Here is a 21,343-nt window from a genome sequence, read left to right as displayed (position 1 = left end):
TTACAAACCTTGAGCTAGATACAGAGTGCTGATTGGTGTATTTACAATCCCTTAGCTAGACATAAAGATTCTCCAAGTCCCCACCAGACTCTGGAGCCCAGCTGGCTTCACTCAGTGGCTCCCACACCGGGGCCACAGGTGGAGCTGCCTGCCAGTCCCACGACGTGCGCCAGCACTTCTCAGCCCTTGGTCAGTCGATGGGACTGGGCGCCGTGGAGCAGGGAGCGGTGCTCGTCGGGAGGCTCCTGCTGTGCAGCGGCGGCGGCGGGGGCGCAGGCTCAGGCATGGTGGGCTGCAGGTCGGAAGCCCTGCCCCGCGGGAAGGCAGCTAAAGCCCAGCGAGAAATCGAGCACAACAGCTGCTGGCCCAGGCGCTAAGCCCCTTACTGCCCCGGGCTTGCAGGCTGGCCGGCTCCTCCGAGGGCGGGGCCCGCCGAGCCCACGCCCACCCGGAACTCGCCCTGGCCCGCAACCGCTCGCGCAGCCCTGGTTCCCGCCCGCTCCTTCCCTCCACACCTCCCAGCAACTGAGGGAGCCGGCTCCGGCCTTGGCCAGCCCAGAAAGATGCTCCCACAGTGCAGCGGGGGGCTGAAGGGCTCCTTAAGCGTGGCCACAGTGGGCGTCAAGGCTGAGGAGGCGCCGAGAGCGAGCGAGGGCTGCCAGCATGCTGTCACCTCTCACCACGACCCCTGGCTAATTTTTGTATTTTTAATAGACACGGGGTTTCACCATGTTGGCCAGGCTGTTCTCGAACTCCTGACCTCAGGTGATCCACCTGTCTCAGCCTCCCAAAGTGCTGAGATTACAGGCATGAGCCACCGTGCCGGGCGGAAATCTGTATTTTCTTTCTTTCTTTTTTTTTTTGGAGACAGAATCTTGCTCTTTTGCCCAGGCCAGAGTGCAGTGGCGCTGTCTCTGCTCACTGCAAGCTCCGCCTCCCGGGTTCACGCCATTCTCCTGCCTCAGCCTCCCGAGTAGCTGGGACTACAGGCACCCGCCATCGTGCCCGGCTAATTTTTTGTATTTTTAGTAGAGGTGGGGTTTCACCATGTTAGCCAGAATGGTCTCGATCTCCTGACCTCGTGATCCGCCCGCCTCGGCCTCCCAAAGTGCTGGGATGACAGGCGTGAGCCACCGCGCCCAGCCAATCTGTATTTTCTAATAGATATAACTGGCAATTGACACTTACATACATTCAAGTTTGAGATCCATTTATGGAGGGGATACCCAAGTAAATTTATCATTTCAAAAGTGAGAAATATAAAATTTCCATTTGTTTCTATTTACTATGTATATGAAGTGAAAGAATAAAAAAGGAAGACAAAAGAGGAGGCACACATTAAGACAAAAATAAGACTCTCTTTCGCTCTCTCTCACACTCATACACAAACACACACACACAGACACAGATTAAAGAAAAAGTAAAGCAAGACTAACACACTTACACACAGAGAGAAACATGCTGAGAGAGCCCTTCACCGCTCTCTCTACCTTGTTAGCTTTCTAAAATATGTTATAGTAAGAACATTTAAAGCTGTGTGTGGTTATGGCACAAATAAAAACTGTCACCTCTTTGCACTTGCCTGCATAGGCCAGGTGATAGTTGACTCCATTACAGAGAAATATAAAATCAGAGTTTCCATTATAACAGATTTATAGTGAAAATAAAGAAGATTCCTTATGTGTATTTAAAGAAGGTAAGCATGCTACTGAATATAATCAAGAACCTGGCACAAAACTGGAAAGTGTATTGAAATTGCCTTTTAATGCACATGTTTATAAATTAATGCAAAGCGTTTTTATTATTTTATATATTAGATTTCTTTATGTTCAGCTGCTGAAATTTAAAAAACAGATGCATGTGTTTATATGTGTTTATATATGTATCACAAGAAATCACATGTTTCTAAATCGCATGTTTCTAAAAGCAAATGACCTCACTCACCACAGGGGCAGGGGGAAAAAGATAATGACCTGAACTAATAAAATTTGATTCATCAAATTAATGTTATAGTTTCAAAATGCACATTAATAATACCAATGTGAAAATAACAATTCGCAGTGTAAATGTAATCAACAAAGGGTGATACCAGACAAGTAATTGTGAGTGGGATTTTTACCCCCTCTGTATTTGTTTAATTCATATTATTCCTATTATAGTATTTTAAACTAATGTAAGAGAAAATGAGTTAGGAGGAAAGCATTTTCAAAACTAAACACAATGGCAAGACAGGTTTGCCATATTTTAAAACAGCTCTATAAAATCTGGGCTTATAAATGATAAATAGCAGATGGAGGAGGGAAAGTAAGTACTTATGTAGTGCACCTACCTGGAAATACTACTGGACCCAGCAATCCCGTTACTGGGTATATAACCAAAGAAATATATCATTCTATTATAAAGACACATACACACATATGTTCATTGCAGCACTATTCATAATAGCAAAGACATGAATTCAACCCAGATATCCATCAATGACAGACTTGATAAAGAAAATGTGGTACATGTACACCTTGGAATACTACACAGTCATTAAAAAGGATGAGACTATGTTGTTTGCAGGGACATGGATGGAGATGAAGACCATTATCCTTGGCAAGCTAATGTTGAAACAGAAAAATAAATATCACATGTTCTCACTTATAAGTGGGAGCTAAATGATGAGAACCCATGGACACATAGAAGGGAACAACACACACTGGGGACTTTCAAAGGGTGGAAGGTGGGAGAAGGGAAAGGGTCAGGAAAAATAACTAGTGGGTACTGGGCTTAATACCTGGGTGATGAAATAATCTTTCACTAGTAATACCACAATATTAGTTTCATAGAGTCTCAAAAATTACTACATTTGAGTTATAGGTTTAACATTTCAAACCAGGTTTTTCAAAATTCTCTCCTCACCTAGTTTTTAAAATAGTTTTTCAAATAACTTTCAAAATGATATACATGTGAAAAACTAGGTGAAGTTAAGGGAGGGGTAAAGATGAAGAGAGAAGGGAGCCACCATTTATTGATCACTTACTGTGTGGATTAAATGAGTTAAAATGGGTAAATCACATAGCTACTGTAAAGCTCAATAGAAATATTATTACAATTATTATTATTAATACATGATAACACTCTTCTAGAAAAGATGTGATCACAAATTGTGTGTTTATTGAGCTTAGTCTTACAGAAAGAGTAAAAGTTTACCACTGCGTCAAGGCAGGCAGGAAATGCCAACTAGAGAAATCAGCTTGTACAGAGTAGTTGAACAGCGTGGCAAATCCCCATGACACAGTTTACCTATGTAACATATCTGCACTTGTACCCTGAACTTAAAAGTTAAAAAAATGAATGTGCTTACCTTCTACATGTAAGAACTTAGAGATTACTTGACAGAGAGACTAAAGGAAGAAGTTGGAAGAAAAGGGCCCTAGGAGAGACACTTAAATATAAATAATTAAGAGTCAGTGACAAATGACAATCATATGTGAAGAAAAAAAGCCCCACCTATGAAATTGTAAAGCAGGTCAATTTATTAAAGTAATTCAATTCACAGAATTATCACTTTATACTTAACAATGAAGCACATATCTGTTGTAAATGCTAAAGTATACTTATGGTTGCCATTTTAAATGGAATCTGTCAATGTGAAAATATAGTCAATATATGGCCATCTTAATAGAACACCTTATATTTTCTCAGATGGAAGAACTCTAAAGAAACTTCAAAAACTTGAAAATTAGCTCTAAGCATCAGTATCAGTTTTTAGATAAGTAAATTATCATCAAAAATATCTCATTAATTTTGATTATTTTCTGAGCTTACTGATTTTTCTTATTTTTTATAAAACAAATGCAAATGGCAACGAAAATATTTTGACAAGAGGCAATAACTCTGTCTGCAGTCTAGTACTAAAAGGTTATTGCCTAACTGATGTGAAAGTAAAAATAAACTATTTCTTAAATTGTCTTGAGTCATTCTCCAAAACAAAACCATATTAGGTAATGGAATATATTTTTGATCATCCTGAGATACATACATATTTGTTCCCTGTTGACCAAAAAAATAATAAGAACCTTCTTTGTCTTATTTACCTCAGCCCATTCTGTGGAACCCAGAAGTCCAAATTCTTCTGCATCCCAGCTGGCAAAAATGATAGTTCTTCTAGGTCTCCAGCCTGTAAGAATTGTTAACACACGTGGTTAGGTACAACTGCCTAAAAAATAAAAGAAAATTCAGTAAGTCACTTTTTGTCATCACCTAGGAAAGAAAGGTTGTTTACCTTTACTCATCAGTTTTCCAAAACTCCGGGCAATTTCTTGCAAAACAGCAACCCCACTGGTTGGGTCAATAGCTCCAAATACCCAGGAGTCCCGGTGACCTCCCAGAATAACATACCTGTCTGGAAAATAATATGTTCAAAAAACCTACAACTTTGAATACATTATAAATATTTGTAATTTATGTTTTTAAAATAAACATCCTCTTGCTTGAGTTTCCTCTATAGAAGACAACACTATAAAGTAAAATCTTCTTTTAGATTTGTACAGTTTTCCTCAAAATTTAGTAGTTTCAAATCAGCCAAAAAACCCCACTTCAATTGTTGACTACAATTTATCTTTACTTACCCTTTAATTTTTGTAAAAACAAAATGTTTTAAAAAATTATGTGACTCACCAGGTTCCACAGATCCTCTGATAGTTCCAACTACATTGTAAATCCTTGTAATTTTATTGATGTTATAAACATGCATTCTAACCTTCCTAGAATTTTAAAAGGAATAAATTACTTAGTACAGCAAATTATGTTTTTTACAGTGTTTTATTATAAAAAACTATCTTCATAATAGTGTTTTATTATGAAAAGTTGTGCAATAGCATAATGGATTCTCTTATCTCTACCACCTAAATTCAATAATTGTTAACACTGTTGAAGCATTCGCAAGTAAGGTACAGACATTATGCCAATTTACTTCTAGGCACCTAAGCATGCACCTTGAAGTCAAATTTTAAAAGCTGTCTATTTTATATTATTTTCTCATAGCTAAATTGTTATTTATTTAAAATTCAAAATATTCTATTATTCAAAATGTCATATTTATTCTAAAATGTAAAAATATACCCCAGTTAATTATGAAAACGAAGAAGACAGCCCATTATGTAATAAAGAAAAAAGTATAAGCATATTATTTAAATGTATCTATTTATATTTATATTAAATCCAAGGTTCAAAAATTTTCTTTATGATTATGGAAATGATATGTAAGTTTAAGAGCTGGTTGAGTGCCACCTATAAAAAACATAAAAAATTCTGTTGTTAAATGAGAATTTGGGAAGCTCCTGCTACAATGCACAACTACATAATGAAATGTTTCTAGGCCATGATTGTTGATTCTGATTTGGGTCAGGCTTTTAAATATTCATTCATGAGTTACAATCAACCGAATTAGAAAACAAGGGAAAATATCAAGCTCAGCCAGACAGAAAAAACAAAGTATCACTCACATTTTATGAATCCAAGATGACATGGGAAAATGCTACTTTTCCCCAAGGGAACAAAATTAATCATCATTTATTCTAAAGGTAGGGAGACCTCCGTTGTTTCTAGTTTGTGATCGTTTTTTAATGGAAGAATGAATAAGCCCCCGAAACTTGTATATTGTTAAGAACAAATTCTGGCTTCCCTCACCCCCACCAAAAGTATACTGTGCTTCTGATATTTAATCCATTTGCAATATTCAACTAAAAGTACCTCAGAGGAAAACTAAATCAATGGTTTTTTTTTCATTTTAAGGCATTAAGTAAATGATTTCTTTTTGCTGCTGACAGATGAAAATTAATAGCAGAAAAGCAGAAATATTGTTTAGCATGTGTTTCTAAAAATATGAGCCTTAGATATATGATTAGTAAGAAACCCAAGTTCATCGGTATTGTGTCATTAAAAGAAGAAAATTAAGTAAAGAAAAATGCAACATATGAGGAATGAAAAAAATTGATATTAGTCTAAACAAAAACATAGGCTATCTGCTAAGATTCTCAAAGAAGCACATCTATGTCTTTAAACCTACGTCTTTCTCGTTTTTAGTATTTTTGAGCTCCAGAAGTATATTTATTTGTCCTATTATTACTTCAAACTTATCACGTTTCAAATAAACTGAACTCTAGAATGCAGGCTCCACAGGGAGGAGATTTTTGCCTACTTTATTCACTGCTGAATCCCCAGAACCCAGAATGGTTCCCGGGGCATAGGAAATGCTCAATAAATATTCATGAAATAAATGAATATAATCCTGTAAGGAAAAATTGGGAAAAACTTTGGTTCATCCATTATGGTCAACTTTACCTGTCAGTGTCCTTAACTAGACTGTTTTACAGCTCTGTAAAGAGAAGTTAACTTATAGAAACATGACAGTAATGCAAATAATTCAAATCCACTGAAATGCACAATCTGTCTAGTGAAGGTTTGTGTTCCTTTCCTCACTGTGGAAGATTTTTGGAGGCTCCACTCTGAGGTACAATGGATTCATTTTGCAGAACCAGGTATGGGCAGCTTAAACCAATTCTTCATATCTTCTTTTGGCTCTCATATGTAAATTCTAAACAACAGTAGAAATTTAACTTTGCTGATACTCTATATCTCTAGCTTTATTTTTTCTCTACTGATGTTTTGTTTTATGTTTCTGCTTTGTTTAGGGCAAATTAAGTTAGTCCTCATTGGTGGCAGCAATGATTTGGAGTTGGCCTTTATGTCTTGTCATTTGATAATATCTGTAAATGGATTAATGGATTTTCAAGATCTCTGTGAGGTGAGACATGAGAGAATCTAGTTTTTAGTTTTGTTGTTGTTTATTTGTCCACTTTGAGTTCTAACCAATAGAGAATTCTATGCTCACAGTGAAGGAGCACAGCTATTTTATATCTAGACCTGGGAATGTTTATGTTTTTGAGTTTACTCTTTGTGACTAAAATTGTAGAACTGAAGTTATATGTTTTCTCTGTCTGTATGTTTCTGTTTGTAAATCAGAAAGGGCTTTATGTTTCATTGAGTAAGTTACATTTTCCTTTCTCTGGAGGGCATACACAAATTAGATAATAAAGTCTCAAATTAAAAGAGCACTGTTCTGATTTAATGATAGAGATAAACACATATAAATCAAACATTTATAAACTTATTATAAAACAAGGAAATTGGACTTCTAATACTTTAAAATTTCTGGAATACAAGAAATCCTACAGAAACTAAAAAATATTCTGAGAATCCAAATTCACGTAGTTAAGGGTAAATTGTTAGCAAAGAAGACTGATTTAATAATTTTGGTTTAATAAAAACAGCTATATGCACTCTGATTTATCAGTGTTACATTTCTCTCTCCCATCACATTTCAGGCAAATCAAACTTCTTGAACTTCTGATCATGCCACGCTGTTCAACTACTCTGTACAAGCTGATTTCTCTAGTTGGCATTTCTTGCCTCCCTTTACCCAGTGGTAAACTTTTACTCTTTCTGTAAGACTAAGCTCAATAAACACAAAATTTGTGATCACATCTCTTCTAGAAGAGTATTATCATGTATTAATAACAGTAATAATTGTAATATTAATTCTATTGAGGCTTATAGTCTTATAGTAACTATGTGATTTATCCATTTAAACTCATTTAACCCACACAGTAAGTGATCTATACATTTTGGCCCCCTTCTCTCTTCATCTTTACTTCTCCCTTAACTTCACCTAGTTTTTTTTTTTTTTTTTTTTTTTAGATGGAGTTTCAGTCTTGTTGGCCAGGCTCAAGTGCAATGGCGCGATCTCAGCTCACTGCAACCTCCGCTTCCTGGGTTCAAGTGATTCTCCTGCCTCAGCCTCCCAAGTAGCTGGGATTACAGGCATGCACCACCATCACACCTGGCTAATTTTCGTATTTTTAGTAGAAACGGGGTTTCTCCTTGTTGGCCAGGCTGGTCTTGAACTCCCAACCTCAGGTGATCCGCCCGCCTCAGCCTCCCAAATGCTGGGATTCCAGGTGTGAGCCACCGCGCCCAGCACCTTCACCTAGTTTTTCACATGTATATCATTTTGAAAGTTATTTGAAAAACTATTTTTAAAAAATAGCTGAAGAGAGAATTTTGAAAAATCTTTGAAATGTTAAACCTATATTCAAATATATTAATTTTTGAGGTTCTATGAAACTAATATTGTGATGCTGCTAGTGAAATAATTCAATATTTCATGTGTAAGTACTTCTTAAGTAATGTAAAATGGTTGTTTAGAAAGAGAAAAAGAGATAAGCAAAATACCCCTGGCAGAACAGTTATCTTGACATGTTTCCATTAAAAATATAAAACTTTTTCAGACTATTAAAGTAATGCAAAATTACCTGAAAGAATCACTCCCTGTAAAGCCAGGTCCGATACTATAACTCACATTAAGGGCTCCCTTCCAACTCTTATCTGGTGGAGCAATTCCTCCCAAGTAGCTGACAAAATAAAATGAAAGTGACAGAAAAAGGCTACCACAATTTCTAAGGAGAAATTTTAAAGTTTGATGACAATATTTCATTCATATATATAACAAATATTTGTCATTTACTAAGTGCCAGGTACTGTCAAAAAGCCCGCCCTTTGTGGAGCTCATTTTCTAGCAAGAGAGCCATACTGAAATCAGTAAGTAAAATACATAATATGTTAGTGATGAGAGCAAAGAGAAAAAATAAAGTAGTCATGGCAAATGGGAAGGCTATCTCCTTATTTTTGACCTTAATTATTTATGTGGGGACTCACTGAATCCAAGATATCCTAAATACAGGAAATTAATGACTGCATTAAGGAGAAGAAATGTATTTGCAAAAAAGCTGCTGATTACACAGTAGGCACCCAAACAATTATTAAGTTGTAATACACATACAGGCATTTAAAAATGGGAGTTGGGGGATATGTAAAGAAATATCAGTTATAGAATACAATAATTGTTTGTTTACTATATTCTAAATACGGTGCTATGTATTTTACTCATATGTTCTCATAATAACCCTATCAAGGAGAAACAGTTACTAGCCTCATCTTACAAATAAAGAAACTGAGCTGGAGAAAGTTTAAGCAACTGATCCAAGGTCATACCTCTAGTAAGTGGGGGGCATTGTCATATTCTTATACTAGACGTTGAATATAAATATCTAATGAATACCTATGAAAATTCAATTGCTTGAAAAATCTCAAATGAGAATTATCTTAGGACATAGCTTTGTATTTGAGAATTTCATTTGTAGCAAACAGAGCGATATTTTATTTTGATTTCTTAGTCACTAAAATGACTACTTTTATGAAATAAAAAGATAGTATACTCTGTTATTCCTATTTCACCAGTTATTTAGTTATAAAACTTTGTGTTTAACATAAGAATGCCATATTGGTTTTCAATGAGAAAATAGACACCTAGTGCAAAATATCTTAATCTCATATCCAACAAGAAAACTATACCGTAATAATATTTCTGCATCATTATATCCAATGGGATGTACAGGTATTCGGGGGATTCCCACTCCTTCTTCAACATCAAGTCTGAAAGTGTATTCTAAAAAAATCAAATGCATAAAATGAAAACAATTTAAAAATATGAGCAAGAGATATACAGGGATTTTTTGCATAACTGTTGCAGATTTGCTATACATTTGCAATTATGCCAAAATTAAAAGTTCCTGGCCAGGCGTGGTGGCTCACACCTGTCATCCCAGCACTTTCGGAGGCAGAGGTGGGCGGATCATGAGGCCAAGAGATGGAGACCATCCTGGCCAACATGGTGAAACCCCGTCTCTACTGAAAATACAAAAATTAGCTGGACGTGGTGGCGCATGCCTGTAGGCCCAGCTACTTGGGAAGCTGAGGTGGGAGAATCGCTTGAACCCAGGAGGCAGAGGTTGCAGTGACCTGAGATCACGCCACTGCACTCTAGCCTGGAGACAGAGCAAGACTCTGTCTGAAAAAAAAAAAAGTTCCCCAAAAGTCAGACAATTGTTTTACCTAATACATCTTTATTTAATAAATCATTTATATTTTAAGGTAATGTTAATTATAGAGATGGCAGTTTTCCAAATTTGTTTTGATATTTCACATAATTTTCTTGACCTTTACAAGAATATTTTATTTCCTCAAGGATCTCTTGAATCTTTCTTAGAGAAATGTTATTAACCAGATGCTTAGAAAATGTGTCCCAGATTCTGAAACTATAAATAATCGGAAAAAAACCAAGAGAACATATGCATTCTTGGGAATAAATGAGAAACATCTTATTCAAATAGTGATATATTATCATTCAAGGAAGATTGAAAAGTATTGCCAGCCTTAAAACCTCATTGGAACTGTGACTTTCAGCCAAGATAGAGTTAAAGGGACCAAATTTACCTTCATGCCTGAAACACCTTATTTTTTATTCACCTTATTTTATGTAAATGAAACACTTTAAAAATAATAAAATATGTAAAATAATAGTTCTATCATGAGATTTTTATTATGTAAGTAGCTTCATGAGATAATTGACTGCTGAAACAAAATTGTAACAATATAATTAGATAGTAAATCAGTAAGTATATAAGACTTTCATAACACTATTAACTAATTTGACCTAATTGACATTTATAGAATACTCCAACCAAAAACAGAATATACATTCTTTTCAAGTGCATATAGAATATGTATTACAGAGACCATATTCTGGTCCATAAGACATGTCTCAGTAAATTCTCAGTAAGTTCTCTGACTTCAGTGGAATTAAATTAGGAATCAATATTAGAAAGATACCTAGAACATCCTCAAATATTTTAAAATTAAATAACACATTTATAAATAAACCATGGGTCAAAGTAGAAATGAAAAGGGAAATCAGAAAGTATTTGGAACCAAATAAAAATAAAAACACTCAGTCTAGGCAACACAACAAGACCCATCTCTAAAAGTAAACATTAAAAAATTAGCTGGGCATGGTGGCACATGCCTATAGTTCCAGCTAACTTGGGAGGCTGGGTCAGGAGAATCACTTGAGCCTGGGAGTTTGTGGTTACAGTGAGCTATGGTTGGACCACTGCACTCCAGCCTGGGTGACAGACAGGGTGACAGAGTGGAATCTTGTCTCTAACATAAAATAAAACCACAATATATTAAAAACTGTAGGATGCAGCTAAAGTAGTGCTTATAGGGAGAGGTATAGCACTAAATAATCCATCATAGAAAAAAAGTTAAGTTTCTGACAAATGACATCAGATTCCACTTTCAGAAACTAGAAAAAGAACAAATAAAGGCCAAAATAAGCAGGAGAAAGCACATGATAAATATCACAGCAGACATCTAAGAAATAGAAACTGGCTGGGTTCCTCATGGCTCATGTGTGTAATCCCAGCACTTTGGGAGGCAAAGGCAGGAAGATTGCTTGAGTCAAGGAGTTTGAGACTGGCCTGGGTAGCATAGCAAGAGCTGTCTCTATTTAAATTTAAAAAAAGAAATAGGAAACAAAAATAATAGTAAAGATAATCAATGAAACCCAAAGCTAGTTATCTGAGATCAATAAAACTAATAAGCTTCCAACAAGACAGATCAGGACTAAAGGAGAAATGACTAAATTGCTAACATCAGGAATAAAGGAGAGAATATCACTCTAGTACCTGCAGACAGAAGAATAGTACGAAAATATTATAAACCACTCTATGCTCATAAATTCAGCAAGTTAGATGAAATGGACAAAAATCTTTGAAAAAATGCAAACTACCAAGGCTCACTTGAGAATAAATAGATCATATATACATTACATATATATTACATATATATTACATATTATATATAATATATATTACATATATATTACATATTATATATAATATATATTACATATATATTAAATATTATATATAATATATATTACATATATATTAAATATTATATATAATATATAATATATGATATATAACATATATCTTACATACATATATAATATAGCATATATAATATGTAATTATATGTAATTATATATAATATATAATATATACATGTATAATATGTAATATTACATATTACATATATAATATGTAATATTACATATTATACATTATATATGATATATAATATACACATTATATATGATATATAATATACACATTATATATGATATGTAATATACACGTTATATATGATATGTAATATACACGTTGTATATCATATGTAATATACACGTTGTATATCATATGTAATATACACGTTGTATATCATATATAATATACACGTTGTATATCATATATAATATACACGTTGTATATCATATATAATATACACGTTGTATATCAATGTGTATATCATATATGATATATATTATATATTATATAATGTATATAATATATAATCATATATTATATATTATATAATGTGTATAATATATACATTATATAATATATAATATATCATTATATATTATATATTATATATGTATACATTATATATAATATATACGTTATATATAATATATAATATATACATATATATTATATATAATATATACTATATATATTATATATAAATATACAGTATATATTATATATAATATATACAGTATATATTATATATAATGTATACAGTATATATTATACATAATGTATACTATATATAATATATAATGTATACTATATATTATATATAATGTATACAGTATATATTATATATATAATGTAGAATATATACATTATATATACATATATTATATATGCATATAATATATATACACACATATATACATATTATGTATACGTATATAATATATATACACACATATATACATATTATGTATACGTATGTAATATATACACACATATATACATATGTATAGGTATATAATATATATACACACATATATACATATGTATACGTATATAATATATACACACATATATACATATGTATACGTATATAATACACACATATATACATATGTATACGTATATAATATATATACACACATATATACATATGTATACGTATATAATATATACACACATATATACATATTATGTATACGTATATAATATATACACACATATATACATATGTATATCTATATAATATATACACACATATATACATATTATGTATATGTATATAATATATATACACACATATATACATATTATGTATACGTATATAATATATACATATGTATACGTATATAATATATACATATATTATGTATACGTATATAATATATACATATGTATACGTATATAATATATACATATATTATGTATACGTATATAATATATACATATGTATACGTATATAATATATACATATATTATGTATACGTATATAATATATACATATGTTATGTATACGTATATAATATATACATATATTATGTATACGTATATAATATATACATATTATGTATACATATATACTATGTAATATTACATATTACATATATTACATATATATATATATGGAATTCAATTTGTAGTGAAAAACAGTTCTACATAAAACACTTCAGGCCCAGATAGATCCCTGGAGAATTCTACCAAATATTTATAGACAACATTGAACCCATTCTTTATAAACTCTTGCAAAAAAGTGAGGATGAAATGGTTCCCAACTCATGCTAAGAGGCCAGCATTTCTTTGATACCAAATGACACAAAGATATTACAAGAAACTAAATCTACAGGTTAACATCTCTTATGACCATGGACAGAAACATTCTTAAGAAAAATATATCAAAAATTCAACAATATATAAAAGGATAATACATTGTCACCAAATGGGATTTATTTTAGGATGACAGGGTTGGATTAACATTAAAAACATCATATAATTTAACAAAAGTAAATGATAACATATGATCATCTCTATGTGCACAGAAAAAACATTTGGCAACATCCAACATATATTTCTAATGAAAACGCCCAGTATATTAGGATAGAAGTAAACTTCCTCATTGTGACAAAGGGAATGTATAAAAAACCTAGAGCTAACATAATATTTAACAGAGAAAGACTGGATACATTCCCTGTTGGAACAGAAATAAAAAGCAAGTATGTCTGTTGTAACAACTTCTATTCAACATTGTACTGGAGTACCTCTATAAAATGTATATACAAAAAAGAAAGAAAAAAATGTCCTGGAGGGTCTAGCCAGTACAATAAAGCAAAAAGAAGAAAGAGAGAAAGAAAGAAAGAGAGAGAGAGACAGAGAGAGAGAGAGAGAGAGAGAGGAAGGAAGGGCATGTAGATTGAAAGCCAAGAAATAAAATTATCTTCATTTGCAGATGACATAATCATGTATGTAAAAATGCTGATAGAAGCTACAAAAACCTAGCAGAATCGATGGGTTTAACAAGTTTGCAGGATACAAGACCAATGTATTTCTTCTAGAAATAGAATAATGCTTTCATTTCCTAGTAAACAAAAATTGGTATTGAAACTTTACAATAGCATAAAACTATGAAATGTTTGTGGATAAATCTGACAAAAGGTATGTGTGATTCATACAGTGAAACTATAAAACTCTGCTGAAAGAAATTAAAGACTGCAAAGTTGTATTTTATTTATGGATCAGAAAATTCAATATTGTTAATTCAATTCTCCCAAATATTGCCAATTCTCCCCAAATTGATTTATAGATTTCATTCAATCTCAATCAAACTCCCAGGAGGCTTTTTGGTGGAAATTGTAAATTAGTGCTAAAACTCATATGGAAAGGACCAAAATTAGACACAACGTTTTGAAAATAGAAGAGTTATAACCTGGAAGTTGTATGCATCTGTTAGAATGTAGAATTGAAAAGACTGTCATACTAAATGTTGGTGAGGACATAGCAAATAGAACACTCATACATTGCTGTTGAAATATAAAGTGAAACAACTTCAGAAAACAATTTTAAAATTTCTATAAAAGTTAAATATCCAACTAACCATAACATTCAGGCATTTCACTTCCAAGTATTTCCCAAAGAGAAATAAAAGAACATGTACATACAAGGTCTTGTACAACAACTGTTCATTACACCTTTATCTGTAATAGCCCCCACACTGAAAGCAATCCAAATGTCCATCTACAAGTAAAGGAATAAACTGTGCTATAGCCATTCAAGGGAATACTACTCAGCAAAAGAAAGAAAAACTATTGACAAAGATGCCAACATGGACAGATCTCAAAATAATCATGCTGACAGCAGAAACCAAGATGAATGGTTGCCTAGGGATTGGATGAAGTGGGAAGGAAGAGTTGGGAGGGTGGGAATATAAAGAGACGAGAGGAAGCTTTTTGGAGATAATGGGTATGTTCATTATTTTGATTGTAGAAATCATTTCACATATGTAAAACTTCCAATTTTATGTTTTAAATAACACAAAAACTCATTTTTTTAAAAAATACAATCTATCGATAATTCAATCTATCTATTGTATTTTAAAAAATACAATCTATCGGTAATTCAGCAAACCTAAATTGTCATTTGTTAAAAGGAGCATACTTTAGGTATGAGGATCAGTATTTCTGAACTCTAATAAAGGAAGAAGGAGAGTATGAACTAAGTGTTTACTCCCCATGCCGACATCTCATGAAAATTTAAAACTAAAATAATACAAGAGCAAATGTTTTAAAATTCCTAGCAGCAGTAATCCAAAATGATATAAGTGTACTCAATTTTAGTTTAATATTATTCTGAACATGTTTGCTTGTATTCCTTCTAAAAGGGCAAGGAGTATTTTTGCAAAATTGGTGGACTGATAGGCTCATCCCTTACCTTTTGCTGGATAGCCTGGAGTGAGTGGGTCACCAGCACCATTCAAATTTAACACATTTCCTCTCTGGGCTGCAGTTCCAGGAAGATTCCATCCTTTGGGATATGGCTGTACCTCAGGAGCAAAGTAGTCAGCTGGATCTGAGTACAAGATGATTCCTATGGCTCCTGCTAACATGGCATTTTTAACCTGCAGGGGCAATGTGCAATTCATAATGCAGATATGGCAAATGGTTGGCTTATTCATATAAGAAAGACATTAATTTAATAATGGAAGGATATTTAGACACTGCCTTTTACCATACAATTACACATTCAGTTCTCTTGGCTTTGAACACAATTTCCCACCTATTAGACCTAACAGACTTCCATTATTCCACGGAAATCTAAACGAGTTATCATTTCTTCTGTGAAACATTCCTATTACAACCTGCAACTGTAGAATTCATGTCCCTTCTTTGTAGTTCTATATTTTCTATATTATAGGATAGCTCTTAATGTATTAAAACATCTATTAAATGTCTATCTCTCCTATTAGGCTGAGGGTGTTTTTGAAAACTTGAACCATGTCTTCTTAATTTTAAACTACTGCCCTGTAAAATCTCGCACATCATAGAGTAAGCATTCTACAAATATTTATGGAACTAAGCTGATTTAAAATTGTATGCAGAGCAGTCATATTTGTGAAAAACAGCCCAGGGTTTTCGTAAACATCTTTCTAACAATCCAAACTGGCCAAAAATAGGAAAATGTACCCTGTGAGATACTAAATTCTTCTTCACCGAAAGTATTGTAGCAGAAGATGGATAACAGTCTTGATTCATAAAAATGCATTCCAATATTTAGAGAACACCCTGTTATATCACTAAGAGTATAATCTGTCACAACTTTTTGAAGGAAAATTGATGATGTCTATCAAAATTTTGAAAGAATATACACTATTATTTAGCCATTTAATTTCTATGAATCTATACTACAATAATCTTCACACAAATTTCTGGAGCATATATGGACAAAGATGTTCACAATTAAATTATTTGTAATAGTAACAAATTCAAGATGAGACAAACATCGTCAGTAGTGGAATGGTTAAATAAATGGCTTATCAATTCGGTGAAATATGATGCCATCATTTAAAATACTGAGGTAATTAATAAGCAGTTATATAGAAATTACTAAGTACCAGCCACTTTCCTAAGTGCTTTCAAACAAAGTCATTCAATAAGGACTCTATGAGATTGGTGCCCTCGTCATTCGCATTTTATACGTGAGGAAACTTTGCAACAGAGAAGTTAAGTAACATGCTCACAGTAAAAGATCTAGAAAGAATAGGAGCCAGACTAGACAAGAACCCAAGTGATATGGATCTAGGGTTCTATACTCTTAACCAATGTATTACATAACTCTCAACATGTGGACATGAAGAATATGAGTCATGGCTGAATGAAAAAAAATAAAGTCTTATAATATACAATGTAAAAGTAAATAAATAAATATATGTAAAATGGACATGTAGGGACAGATGTATTTATATTTCACAGAATTAGGTTTGAAAAAAGCTATTAAGATTGATTATATCTGAATAATGAAGTGGGTAATGCAGAGAAGCTTTTCATTTTTTACTTTATATAAATTTCCTTCAATTAAATTTCTAAAAGCAAATATTACTTTTATAATAAAAATGATTCAAAATAATCTCCTTTTCCAGGTATGTGAGAAAACATAAAAACATGAGTTTCTGTGTACCCATGGCAAATAGGAAAAAAAAAAGAAAAGAACTGTTTGAAAGCAATTTGGAAACAGAGAAGCAAGTTGGTCATTTACATTTACAGAATATATATATCCTCTCATTCTCTGTAGAAAAACAAATAATACTGTACTTTATTTCCTCTGAAGATTTTTCCATATCTTGCAATAACAATCTTCCCAGTACAGTTGATGCCCATCTCTCTTTCTAGTTTGAAAAAGTCTTCAGTGCGAGCATAGTTCACATATACAAGATCTCCCTATAGGGAAAAGAAAATATATATAATACTGCTAAAATTAAAGAAAAAAAAACAAAAAATAAGTTTGCTTCACAATACTACATCATCAAAAGTGTTTCCTTTCTTTATTTGGGGAATAATAAACAGACCCACGGTAATTATGCAGAATTCATTAGAGAATCTTTTAAAATCCTGAAAAGTTTAAAAAACGACAATGTATAAGAGTTATTTATTTATTTATTATTTTTGAGACGGAATTTCACTCTGTCACCCAGGCTGGAGTGCAGTAGCACTCCCTCGGCTCACTGCAACCTCCTCCACCTTCTGAGTTCAAGTGATTCTGCCTCAGCTGCCAGAGTAGCTGTGATTACAGACATGCGCCGCCATGCCCAGATAATTTTTGTATTTTTTAACAGTAGAGATGGGTTTCACCATGTTGGCCAGTCTGGTCTTGAACTCCTGACCTCCAAAGATCTGCCCGCCTCAACCTCCCAAAGTGCTGGGATTACAGGTGTGAGCCACCGCACCCAGCCAGACATATCTAAACAGCGTGTCCTGTGTTGAAGAAATCATCAGTGTATACAAAGCCACAGGGAATAGAGTAAATAAATGTCATTTTAAAGATCCTAACTATATTTATTTAATTTCCAACCATTGCATTAATTTAACAACCTCTATGGTATGATCTATAAAATCCTATCTATGAATCCATAAAATATTCAAATTATGAAAAATGGAAAGAAGCTTGTAAAAACACCTACTGCTGGGCGGGAGCGGTAGCTCACGCCTGTAATCCCAGCACTTTGGGAGGCCGAGGCAAGCAGATCACCTGAGGTCAGGAGTTCAAGACTAGCCTGACCAACACAGAGAAACCCCACTCTCCACTAAAAAAAAATACAAAATTAGCAGGATGTGGCGGCATGCACCTGTGGTCCCAGCTACGCGGGAGGCTGAGGCAAGAGAATTGCTTGAACCTCGGAGGCGGAGGTTGCAGTGAGCCGAGATTGTGCCACTGCACTCCAGCCTGGGTGACAAGAGTGAAACTCTGTCTCAAAAAAACAAAACGAAACAAAAACAAAAACAAACAAACAAAAAAACACCTACTGCCTCACTGAAAGGCATGTTCAGCAGTTTGTTATTTCAGAGAGTGGCAACTGCTTCAGCAGGGTCAGTTTTTAATGTATTTGTTTTGTTTCTTTTTTCTCTGGTGTTCTTTTCTATTTTATTTTATTGTAATTTTTTTAATTTGAGGGATGAGGTTTTCATAGTACTGAATATCAAACAAGGAACCCGCATGAATGATTCACCTAATTTCCTTGGTTTTAGTCCTCCATACAGGTTTTACATAGCAAAAGAACCATTTAAAGACTTGGATTACAAAAGTATTTTATTTTACCTCTGGCATGCCTTGGGCTGAGAAAGCATTATATGGTGGCACAATATTTGTAACATTCTCATAGCCATCTGGTGGTGGTTCGAGGTATGATGTTTTGAAAATCTAGCAAGAATTAAAATATGTCAAGTTAGAGAGGATTTTTATTAAGATATAATTCATTTTGCCTCCAAGTATATACTTCAGATTAAGCATCCTGGAACAAGGTTCTGTAATAGATAAATTACACTGACAACAATGAGAAAGAGCCTTATCATTATTATTGTCTTCCTAACAATAGAAACTTTTATAAATGCATGCAATCCCAGGTAACCAAAAGTTTCCTTATAAAGTGTAACAGCAGAGCTTCAAAGGTGGCACTTTGGTGATCCTCTTTTTTTGACTATGCCTTTTCAGCTTCCTTTGTGGGCTCCTTTTCTTTCATCTTTATTTAAATAATATTTCCCCATGTTTTATCCCCAGCCCATTGCTTGCCTCTGTACTCCCTCCCTGCGACACTTCATTAAGTATCAGAATTTTACCAATAGCTAATATGCTTATGATGCTTACCTTTTCAGATTCATATATTTAAATGTTTGGTGGTTATTTCATCCTGGATGTCCAAACTCAACATGTTAAAATTCAAATTTATCATCTCTCACCCTGGGCCTGCTTTTGATCTGCATTTCCTACCTCTATTAATAGCTTCAGTCATTAGCCACCCACACCAGACAGTCTCGGAGTCATCCTGAACTCTATCTTCCCCTCCTTCCCCAAGTCAAACACTAATCAAGTCCTGCTAATACATTTCCTTACTATTTCTGAAATCCATCCCTCATCCTCATTCCTACTAACATCCTAATTTAAAATTTTATTATCTTTTACCTGGACTATTGTCTTAAGACAACAACTTTAACCCGTTGCTTAGCCTAGGTGTGATCCATAGAGGACGTTGTCTATCTAAAATGCCCCTCTAGCCACATCCTTCCCCTGCTCAGGACTTGTCATTGGCTCCCGTGAACTGAAGTTGAAGTTTAAGCTCCCTAGGACAGCATACACGCCCTTCTATGATCTGTTCCCAGAACATATTTACTGGTTTATCTCATATCGTGGCCTACTTCGTATTTTACACTTTTGAAATACAGAAAATCATTACATTCTCCCAATAAAACTAGGCTAGTATATGCCTCCAAGCCTTTGCCAATATTTTATCTTTTGTTGAGAATTTTCTTAGCTTATTTTGTCACATGGTTAACTCCTATGTCCTTTCATGACTCACGTGTCAAGACTTCAGGAAACATTGTCTAACTCCCCGGCTGGGCTGAGTGACCCTTTTCTGGGTAAATAATGAATTCTAATCATAATCTTCATAGCACTTACCATACTAATTTGAGGTCTGAAGTATTCCATTGTCTGCCTCAACTTACTTAGGCAAAGGAACCATGTCCTAGTCTTATTCTGGCCTCAGGACTTAACACCATGTCGAACACATAGTGGATACTGAATAATTCACTATTAACAAATTTCTACTTTTACTTGACCCTACATTACAATCCACATAAAATGGTCGGATTGCAAAATATAAAAAGTACCAACAATTTCACATACCTCAGTTTCATGTTCATCCACAATCGATATATAGTTGGCATTTGTCTCATTGGGGTAAGATAAGAGGACATCATAATGAACCAACTTGGCTGAATCTAGTCCAAATTTCTTCCACTGGGTTTGGATTTTCTTGGCAAGCAAGAAATTTTGTTCTGTTCCTGCCAGATGAGGAAGCTTTGTAAAAGAACTAAAATGAAAATAAAACATAAGAGGGCGTTAAAGACTATGCTCAGACGATGTGCCTAAGAACTATTCTAAATGCACTACTTATGCTTTGGGCATTAAGTTGTCATTCCTATATGACAGATAAAAGAAACACAGCTAATGCTACCAGTTTCTAGATAGGCCAATTTTTAAGTTATTTGTGTACAACTGCAGTTTTCATATTATGCATACTCAGAAAAGAACACATTTCATGGTAGATACAATCAGCAAAGGCTCAGATATGAGATGACACCCTGGAAGAATGTCATACTTCTATACCAATAATGTTCCTTTTTGCTGTTTGTCAGAGAACAGAGACATTTTGGGAAAAAAAAATAGATCTTAACATCTCGCAGGGACCACTTGGGCACTTCCATGTTTAACTTATATATTTCTACTGTTGATTGTATCATGTATGCAGTTGC

The 21,343-nt window shown here is 33.7% G+C and overlaps 1 protein-coding gene across 11 annotated transcripts in view; it reads right to left on the bottom strand.

Moving 5' to 3' along the window:
• The window catches only part of NAALAD2 (N-acetylated alpha-linked acidic dipeptidase 2), an 80,548-nt gene that overhangs the window by 23,577 nt on the left and 35,628 nt on the right, over positions 1–21,343 (bottom strand). For 7 of the 11 annotated variants that reach the window (XM_063784385.1, XM_063784387.1, XM_063784384.1 and 4 more), the window contains 9 exons: positions 20,715–20,901; positions 19,131–19,232; positions 17,630–17,755; positions 15,753–15,939; positions 9,460–9,553; positions 8,361–8,459; positions 4,666–4,751; positions 4,271–4,390; positions 4,083–4,165 (listed from right to left, as the gene is read on the bottom strand). In XM_063784385.1, coding sequence (XP_063640455.1) covers positions 4,083–4,165; positions 4,271–4,390; positions 4,666–4,751; positions 8,361–8,459; positions 9,460–9,553; positions 15,753–15,939; positions 17,630–17,755; positions 19,131–19,232; positions 20,715–20,901 — 1,084 coding nt within the window. The remainder of the gene's footprint in view (positions 1–4,082; positions 4,166–4,270; positions 4,391–4,665; positions 4,752–8,360; positions 8,460–9,459; positions 9,554–15,752; positions 15,940–17,629; positions 17,756–19,130; positions 19,233–20,714; positions 20,902–21,343) is intronic. The other 4 variants (XM_009423964.5, XM_063784388.1, XM_009423963.5 and 1 more) reach the window with 3 other exon arrangements.

This window comes from Pan troglodytes, chromosome 9 (assembly GCF_028858775.2).
Source record: "Pan troglodytes isolate AG18354 chromosome 9, NHGRI_mPanTro3-v2.0_pri, whole genome shotgun sequence".
Classification (NCBI taxonomy): domain Eukaryota; kingdom Metazoa; phylum Chordata; class Mammalia; order Primates; family Hominidae; genus Pan; species Pan troglodytes.
The sequence above is the reverse complement of the archived record's forward strand: the minus strand, read 5'-3'. Positions and strand labels throughout refer to the sequence as shown.